The sequence below is a fragment of the Chrysemys picta genome, chromosome 1 (assembly GCF_011386835.1).
Source record: "Chrysemys picta bellii isolate R12L10 chromosome 1, ASM1138683v2, whole genome shotgun sequence".
Lineage (NCBI taxonomy): Eukaryota > Metazoa > Chordata > Testudines > Emydidae > Chrysemys > Chrysemys picta.
The window spans coordinates 327422179-327432102 of record NC_088791.1 but is presented as its reverse complement, the minus strand read 5'-3'; the positions used below and the strand labels follow the sequence as shown (position 1 = coordinate 327432102).

The 9924-nt window shown below is 43.5% G+C and overlaps 1 protein-coding gene across 1 annotated transcript in view; it reads right to left on the bottom strand.

Moving 5' to 3' along the window:
• Nucleotides 1-430: 430 nt before the first annotated feature.
• Nucleotides 431-9924, bottom strand: part of VSTM5 (V-set and transmembrane domain containing 5) — a 29812-nt gene continuing 20318 nt past the window's right edge. The window contains exons 2-4 of the mRNA XM_024110876.3: nt 3511-3840; nt 3281-3418; nt 431-1698 (exon numbers count right to left, since the gene is read on the bottom strand). Of these exons, the coding sequence (XP_023966644.3) occupies nt 1655-1698; nt 3281-3418; nt 3511-3840 (512 nt within the window). The 3' untranslated portion in view covers nt 431-1654. The remainder of the gene's footprint in view (nt 1699-3280; nt 3419-3510; nt 3841-9924) is intronic.

Here is a 9924-nt window from a genome sequence, read left to right as displayed (position 1 = left end):
TCTGCAGACCACAGCAACTCCCCTGAAACTTATGACATTCTTTTGTGATGTTTTATTAGGATGATAAAATCTAACATGAAAGGAAGTTTTGTCTAGTGGTTAGGACACTAGTCCAGCATTTGAAAGACCTGGCTTCAAGTCCCTATTCTATGACAACCCTCCAATGTGACCTTGGGCAAGTTACTTAAGGCCAGCTTTGTAAAGGTATTTAGGTGCTTTAAGAAGTGGATATGTGCCTACTGGGATTTTCAAAAGTTCCTAGCTTCCATTGATTTCAATCTGTAAAATGGGAATAATAGCACTTCCCAACCTCACAGGAATGTTGTGTGGATAAATACATTAAAGAGCATGAGGCACTTAGATACTAGGATAATAAGGACCATATAAGTATTTAAGATTATAGATATCAGTTCAGATACAGACTGATCCAGTGTGTCTCATTTTCAAGGTTTATTTCATAATATAATATTCATCTCTTTTTACAAAAACAAGATAATTTATAGCTTAATGCTTTCAAACTTACTTAAGTAAACAGACTTTAGTGCTTTCTGTTTCAAAAAGCCAATATTACTCCACCCAGAAGACTTATATAATAACCTTAAGTGCAGCACACAGTTACAGACCAGTATTCGTTAGTTCATTTAATATTTGCTTACAAAAAATAAAAGCAAAGGAGGCTTTGCTGTCATTTAAAACTTAAATTCTGAAAAAACAACACCACCTTGTTAAGCAGCTCTCCCATACAAGATAGACTCAATCCTTCCCTGGCCTGAGTTTGTGGAATCCATGGTGCTCTGTACCTCTCTGGATTAAATTCCATGTCACTTTTTGACCCCACCAGAACTTTTCTGACTGTTCTAATCATAGTCTATTGATGGTGTCACCTTCTGTACATTTGCATTGTTCATTGTTTAAGAACTTTCCATAAGAATGTTAAGTGTGCATTAATATCATGAAACAATGTAAACAATCATAAAGACACTGAGTGATGGAATTTCAACCATGGGGTCTTTGGCTCAAATTCACTTTTGTCTCATGATGAATTATAATAGTCTTCAGAGGCTTCAGCAAATTCTTTTTGCCTGAAGATAGCAGCATAATATGCAGTATACAGTATACTGTCCTTCATTTATTTTAAAATTAATAATTTAATACATTAATGCACAATTGCAGCATGTTGAAGAATGCTGAGGTCTAGTCTGCTGCCTATTTGTGATGGGAAACTTGCACTAGCTGGGATACTCATTAGCAAAACAAATGTCCATTAAGACCCTAACCAAGTCCTCTTTATATTTCCCGGTTTTATGTAGCCAAACTAGCATGGTTGGTTTGTTTTTTTGAGAGAGATACAGGCTAAAGATCTTATGATATAGCCCATAAACAGTCTCCATGCTCAACAAAGTAAGCATTCTGTTCACTTTGACCTTGTCCAGTGTAAATGGTAGAACTGAAATCTTCACACTTGCAAGAGGCTCCATACATGCAGCTCTGATTCCATCTCCAATTGACGTCTTATTTGCAAGTCAGGAAGTTTCTATATCAGTCATGTTAAAAAAAGATTGTATAAAAACTTTACCTTTTGTGGGTTCCCCCCTTTCCTTTACCATTATTTTTTCTTGAGGTAGAAATGTTATTTGTTATGAAATGTTCTTGGCTAACACTCAATGGTTTGCAGTTCTATCTCTTCAGCTGTTCTTGCTGCAAATAGAAAGATACATTTATTGATCTGAAAATCAATTAGAAGACCAACATTCCAAAATTAACAATTCACCTAATGTTAATATCTGAACCTTTTGTCATTAGTATAAACTTGCTCAGATATGATTACTCTGGGGATTGTAAATGATTTTTTCAATTTAGTAAAGGTATTTAAAAATATTTTAGTTAACCACATACAGTGCCCCTCACCATGTTTAAAAGCGTAAGGGATAGCTCAGTGGTTTGAGCATAGACCTGCTAAAATCCCAGGGTTGTGAGTTCAATCCTTGAGGAAGCCATTTAGGGAACTGGGGTAAAAAGCTGTCTGGGGATTGGTCCTGCTTTGAGCAGGGGGTTGGGCTAGATGACCTCCTGAGGTCCCTTCCAACCCTGAGATTCTATGACTCTATGATACTGGTTTCTTCAAAGAGCAGAAGACCACTAAGATACCATAACCTGTTGTGACTGACTACACACTGTCATTCCCAAGTTTGACCAGACAGATAAGGGTGGCACTTTACTCTGAAGTTTACAAAGCTCTGGCTCTAGCAGAACGTCAGCACTGGCTGGTTTTAGAGGCGGGGACCTTCTCTGAACAAACTCCTTAAATCAGGACTCACAGCAAAAATAGCATTAGGTTGCAAATGCCTTGATGGAAGATGGGGGAAACGGGTGAAATCTCAGAACTGAGCTCTATTTAGACCATTCCCCTGGGTGAGGTACTGAAGCTGATGGATCATTGGTTGGATCTGATACAACAAATTGTGTTTGTTGTTGAGTCAAATATCCTGTTTTCTGGATCTGTACCCACGGGAATATCTTGTACAAAATGGCCCCCTCCTAAGAGGCTGAGTAAATGTTCATCTTAGGTAAACCATGGAAATGTATATTCAGTGCACACAATGAAAGTGTTTTTAGCTACAACAAAATCACAGAAATATGTCATGTATGTATGAAAACCTTTTGGGGTCTTACAAGCATAGAGGTAAGAGATGAAAAAGACCCACTGGACCAAATTTATCCCTTCTATAACTCACTGACTTCAGCAGAGTTAAAAAAAAAAAGATGATTTGGACCACACTGCCTCAGAACTTAAACTATCTTTACTTGTCTGGTAAAAGGTCTATTTTTCCTGCTTGGTCACAATTAAAAAGTTCAAACTGTGCCCAGATAGGCAAAAACATTGACTTTTTACCAACAGGAAAAAGCCACTGGAAGGTCTACACTGAGAAGGTAGATGGCCTGAAACTAGTGAAGGGTTTGGTAGGATCTGGATAGACAAGGAAGTATATTCTCTGTAGCATAATCCAGTATCATCTTGGTTTGTTACTTAGCCAGTACAAAAGTTGCCTGAAGAGTTGCAATTCGAGAGTTGTTCTATAAGTAGGACTTTTAACAACAGCGAGCATTCTTCATTGGCCTACATTAGAGGCTTGATCTTGATGATCAGTAACTCTCATTGAAGTCAGTGGGGAGGTATCGATGCTCAGCACCTCCCAGGACCAAATCACAAGTGAACAAATGTTCATAATTTAGGCATGGAAACCTCATTACATCATGATGTCCACGCACAGAAAATTACCTTTGAGCTTGTCTCTCTTATTCTGGAATAGATGCACAGATTTATTACAGAACCACATGCAGCAGACTAAAACTGCAGACACAGCAGTGAGAAATGCAAAGAAGACAGCTACAAAATGTAAATCTTCATAGATAATCTCTAAGGGGGGAAAAAACATAACATGATGAAGTTGGTCATGAGCACATATGCATTTCAATGGTAGAATAAAAGAACTACTGGTTAGTTCATACCATAGACACTTAATACGATGGTGCCGTAGATGTTGGTTCCCAACTCTTCTGTTACGGTGACAACATAATAGCCAGCATCTCTCACGCCTACATTCAGAAGCTGTATAGAGCCGTTTTCATAAGTGTTCACTCGGTCCTTGTAACTTTTGGATATGTTAGTATAACTCCCTGGTTTCCACTCCACAATTTTGTTGGTGCCCCAACTCGACACATGCTTCCACTCAATGGAGACTATACCTTTGCAAGAATATTCAACAGAGAGGAGAATATTTTGTGCCACGGTGGCATTTATGTTGGGTTGCGGGACTAGTAAAGATATTCCTCGTTGGGCTGAAAAACAAAGGGGGGTTGGGCAGTGAGTGCTGATGCAGTACTAAGCAAGCATGACTTATAGTGAGGGCAGTTCATACATTGTATTAGAGTGATCAGCATGACTGGCTAATGGTCAGGAACAGATCAGATTTCAGGCTAATGCCAGGCTTAAACAATACTGTAGCATTCCTCCTTTAAGGTACAGGGAACAGAGGTACAGATTTTCCTAAGTGACTAGTGATTTTATGTGCCTCAGTCTTTGAGTGCCCGACTGGAGACACCTTGGTGGAGCCTAAGGGTGGATACTCAGCATTCTCTGAAAACTGGGCCCCTTTAAGGTGGCTCAAGTTAGGAAGCCAAAATCACTATTTACTTTTAGAAATCTTGGCTATATATATATATATTAAAATCATGGATTGTATTTAACTGTATGAACGGAGAAACTGTTATTTTTGCTTCCTGATTTGTTTTCAGTTTATCTATCTTAGGTACATACGTAGTCCCATCACGGTAATATCTGACTACCTCACAATCTTTTCATGTATTTATCCTCACAACACCCCTTTGAGGTAGGGAAGTGTAATTATTCCACTTTATAAATAGGGAACTGAAAGACTAAGCAACTAACCCAACGTCACAAAGGAAGTCTGTGGTAAAGGAAGAAACTGAACATGATTGTCCCAAGCCTAGCACTCTAACCCTGAACCACCCTTCCTCTCCATAAACACAGAATCAGGAGTTTTCAGGCTTTTCATATACAATCTTAATACAGAGATTGTTTCAGTTATCACCTCTCCTTCCATCTGTGATTACAATGGCATTTCCTCTTTCAATCATGATCAGATCACATCCCAGTGGCAACTAGAGCAAATGCAGACATGTGAATGTAATATTAGGTTCATGTATTTTAAACTTCTTTTAATACAGTTTAGCAGCTGGAAATGAGGAAGATGAGGCATCACTATGTGACCAGACAGCTTTTTTTTTTTGCAACATCAGTAAGTTCTTTGCTAATCACAGTTTGGGAACCATGAATTTATAGACTTTTCCATGTGCAATAGCTAGATGGCTCTGCTTCTCCTGAGGACTAAGAGAAAACAATTACGCAAGCAAAAAGCTTCAATTTTCCCTTGGATTAGCTTGTACTTCCCATGGAGGGATGGGTGCTGTTGTGGGGAGATTAGGGTGACCAGATAGCAAATGTGAAAAATTGGGACGGGGTTGGGGGGTAATAGGAGCCCATATTAAAAAAAAACCTCAAATATCGGGACTGTCCCTATATAACCGGGACATCTGGTCACCGTAGGGGAGATGCAACTTTCTCTTAAAAATCAGATGCTCACCCAACTGATTCATTTTAAAAGCAGCCATTTCAGGTGAATTTCAATGTGTCCTCTTCTCTATCCCAATTGCCAGAGACTGGGGTGACTCCAGGCACCAACGCAGCAAGCCGTGCTGGTCGCCCTGAGGGCGGCAGTCAGGCAGCCTTCGGCGGCATGCCTGCGGGAGGTCCGCCAGTCCCACGGCTTCGGCGGCAATTCGGTGGCGGGTACGTTGAAGGTGCGGGACCGGCAGATCACCCGCAGAAATGCCACTGAATCCGTGTGACCAGCGGACCTCCTGCAGGTGTGCCACTGAAGGCTGCCTGACTGCCATGCTTGGGGTGGCAAAAAACATAGAGCCCCTGGCCAGAGAAAAACAATTAGCAAACAGGTTCTATCCCTCCCTTTCCAGCTCGAATTTCCTTCTTCTGGAGTTTGGCAAAGAGATATTCATGCTCATGTGCTATACTGCTACAATTTTAAAACAATTTACAAGAGATTTAGCAGACCGATTTGAGTATAGAAAAAGCAATGGCCACCTGCCATTGGAACTGCAGTTAGAATCCATCCTCAGCAACAGTTAGGAAAAATTCTTCTATCAAAGAAAACCACGTGTGGATTTCCCTACTGTTTACAGATTTCACCATGCAATAGTGAATTAGGGGTTTGGAGAGCGTCTCATATGAGGAGAGGTTAAAGAGGCTAGGACTTTTCAGCTTGGAAAAGAGGAGACTAAGGGGGGATATGATAGAGGTCATGCAACAGTGAATCCCATTTCAGATCATCGTCCATTTATCACTTGAATATGGGTGTTGTGGCTTTGGCTATGGGATCTGGATATGTGGATTTGGGGATGGGGGGGGGGGAAGGAAGCTGAGAGATCAGGGGCAAGAAAGGAGAGAAATAATCCAAAAAGATGACATTCAATTGAAGGGAGAAACCTGAAGACTTTACCATGCCAGTCAATGATAACTTCAGCATGTACCATTGCAGTACACAGGCCAGCAGCATGTGGGCCCAGGCAGCTTCCGGACACCAGCAGCAGCTGTGTTTTCTCTGCCTTTGTTACCGTTAGGAGTGAGATATCAGCTAAAAGCGCAACTGTCTGTGTCTAACGGTGCCATTATTCACTGCCATTGCCCTATACTTATAGTTTCAAGCAACCAAGCAATTCCCTCCTCATTTCTCTCACCCCTGGTGGGTCATACTCACCAAGTCTGGTGCTGTGAGTGGTGCCAGTAAGCAAGGGGAGTTCTGAATCTTAAGTTTCACTTTCCGCTATGACGATACTGACAATCGTACCTCTGTATGTTTTATGCGCTACTACTGCCATTGCAGCCTTGAGAGGTTCCCCCTTCACACGCATAGAACACCAGAACCAGATAAGGAGGAAAAAGAAGATGATTCAGGATGATATGTTCAGTGAGATCCTGCAAGTCAGTGCTGCCTCAGATCATGAGCAAAGGCCAGAGGGTGAACATTTCAGATAGCCTGGAGAAGGAAAGCACAGATAGGAGAAAGGCCCAGGATTCCCAGTAAGAAAAGGAGAGGGAGATGCACCAGGACATAATAGGACTTCTCTGGCAGCAAACACAAATGCTGCAGGTTCTTTTGGATCCGCAGGTTCAACAATCATGGACTTGCCACCCTTTGCAGTCCATGAAGAACTCCATTACAGCACCTCCTTATTCCCTCAACATTCCACATGGCATCAGGGGCCCTATCCCTACCGCTCCACTGCTTGGATCATTAAGGACAAACACAGCTTCACATACACTGACCTGTGAAAGCCACGGTTGTGGTATGTGTAGGTAAAGTGGATGTTGTTAAGTTCTGTTCCATTAGTATATTAAGTTTTTAATGTATTTGCTTTTAAATTGCACAGATGGTTTTTTTGTGCTGGCTGTGCTATTGAATAAAATTCTAGTGTTTGGAAAATAATTCATCTTTATTAGTTCACAGCATATGTTTCAGAGTGCCTAGCAGTTCTGAAAGCATGCATTTATTTCAACTCATAGGATCAGTGACAAACACAGGTTAATAATCATAAAAGTACAGGAATCACCACACAATTCCTAACAAGCCCCAAAACAGCAGAGTCAAGTAGAGCACACTACACCATACCACATTACTCTGGCTCACTGTTAAAGTGCTCTTTCAAAATCTTCCTGAGCCATATAGCTCCACGCTGAACTCTTCTAATAGCCCTTGTGTCTAGCTGTTTAAACACAGCAGACAGCCAAGCTACCTCTTCCCTCCACCCCAGTGGCAACTTTTCCCGCTTTGCTTCACAGATATTATGCAGGACACAACAGGCAGCTATGGCCATTGGGATATTTTTTTCACTGACATCCAATTTTGTGAGTAAACAACACCAGCATCCCTTCAATCTACCAAAAGTGCATTCAACTGTCATTCCACACCTGCTGAGTCAGTAGTTGAGATATTCTCTGGTGCTGTTGAGGTGGTTATAGAATGACTTCATGAGCCCAGGGAGCAAGAAGTAGGCTGGATCCCCCAGGATGACTATTCAACCTCTTCTAGTATGAGTAAATTAAAAGAAAAGTCAATGGTTGTGTCCTGTTAAGAAGGGGACATCATCGCTGTAATGCGAAATAAATTTATATACTTACCCAAGGTTCCTTTCCCTGCATCGGTCTCGCGTGTGCTTGACTGCCAGGACTGACTGGACTGTGGTAGAGTGTCAAACAGGTCCTGGCTTGTAGCATGTGCCCCATCCGCCTCCTCTTCCTCCCAGGGCTGGATTAACCTTTTGTGGGCCTGGCGCCAAACATATTTGTGGGCCCCCATGGGGGCAATGGAGCATGGTGCGGGGAGGTTAGTTCCCAGAGCAAGAGGCCAGCCAGGGGCAATGGGGCATGGCATGGCCAGACACACACTGGTCCGCCCGGCTCTGTGCTGTCAGTATGCCACTTCCCCTTGGGGGCAGGCCCATGCCGTGCCACACAGCCCCCCCCCACCCAACGCCCCCCTGACTCCCTATGCCCAGTGCCCCCTGGACCCGCTATGCCCAGCACCCCCCCGTAAAATCCCCCCACCATAAATGCCCAGTGCCCTGCACACCACCACCCCTGCCCAGCGCCCCCTATAGCCCCACCACAACTGCCCAGCACCCCACCCAGAACCCCCCACTCCCTAATGCCCCAACACACACACATCCTGAGAATCCCTCCAGTCCCTTGGGAGCAGTGAGATCAGCCAGGCCTCCTCCACTCCCTCCGTATCCTTGCTGTTCAGCCCAGGAGCCTGTGGCTCAGTCTCCTTGGAGGTATCCGTGGTGGTCTGTGGGGTGGTAGTGGGGTCTCCCCCATGTATGGCATGCAGCTCTTTGTAAAAGCAGCAGGTTTGTGGCTTGGCACTAGATTGACTGTTGGCCTCCCTGGCCTTCTCGTACGCCTGATCCAGTTAATCATAGAATATCAGGGTTGGAAGGGACCTCAGAAGGTCATCTAGTCCAACCCCCTGCTCAAAGCAGGACCAATCCCCAACTAAATCATCCCAGCCAGGGCTTTGTCAAGCCTGACCTTAAAAACCTCCAAGGAAGGAGATTCCACCACCTCCCTAGGTAACCCATTCCAGTGCTTCACCACCCTCCTAGTGAAAAAGGTTTTCCTAATATCCAATCTAAACTTCCCCCACTACAACTTGAGACCATTACTCCTTGTTCTGTCAGCTGCTATCACTGAGAACAGTCTAGATGCATCCTCTTTGGAACCCCCTTTCAGGTAGTTGAAAGCAGCTATCAAATTCACCCTCATTCTTCTCTTCTGTAGACTAAACAATCCCAGTTTCCTCAGCCTCTCCTCATAAGTCATGTGCTCCAGCCCCCTAATCATTTTTGTTAGCTGCCGCTGGACTCTTTCCAATTTTTCCACATCCTTGTAATGTGGGGCCCAAAACTGCACACAGTACTCCAGATGAGGCCTCACCAATGTCGAATAGAGGGGAACGATCATGTCCCTCGATCTGCTGGCAATCCTCCTACTTATACAGCACAAAATGCCGTTAGCTTTCTTGGCAACAAGGGCACACTGTTGACTCATATCCAGCTTCTCATCCACTGTAACCCCTAGGTCCTTTTCTGCAGAACTGCTGCCTAGCCATTCAGTCCCTAGTCTGTAGCAGTGCCTGGGATTCTTCCGTCCTAAGTGCAGGACTCTGCACTTGTCCTTGTTGAATCTCATCAGATTTCTTTTGGCCCAATCCTCTAATTTATCTAGGTCCCTCTGTATCCTATCCCTACCCTCCAGTGTATCTACCACTCCTCCCAGTTTAGTGTCATCTGCAAACTTGCTGAGGGTGCAGTCCATGCCATCCTCCAGATCATTGATAAAGATATTGAACAAAACTGGCCCCAGGACCAACCTTTGGGGCACTCCGCTTGATACTGGCTGCCAACTAGACATGGAGCCATTGATCACTACCCGTTGAGCTCGACAATCTAGCCAGCTTTCTATCCACCTTATGGTCCATTCATCCAGCCCATACTTCTTTAACTTGCTGGCAAGAATACTGTGGGAGACCGTATCAAAAGCTTTGCTAAAGTCAAGGAATAACACATTCACTGCTTTCCCCTCATTCACAGAGCCAGTTATCTCATCATGGATTTGTTTAAATTGCAAGTGAAGAATAACTGAAGGTTTTTGATAGTTCCTTTGCTTTCGTGCAGCACTAGTGCTGGTCCCTGTTGTACCCCTTTTCCTGCATCCACCACGCAATCTGCTCATAGATGCCCATGTTTCTACAGCTTGTCCACAAC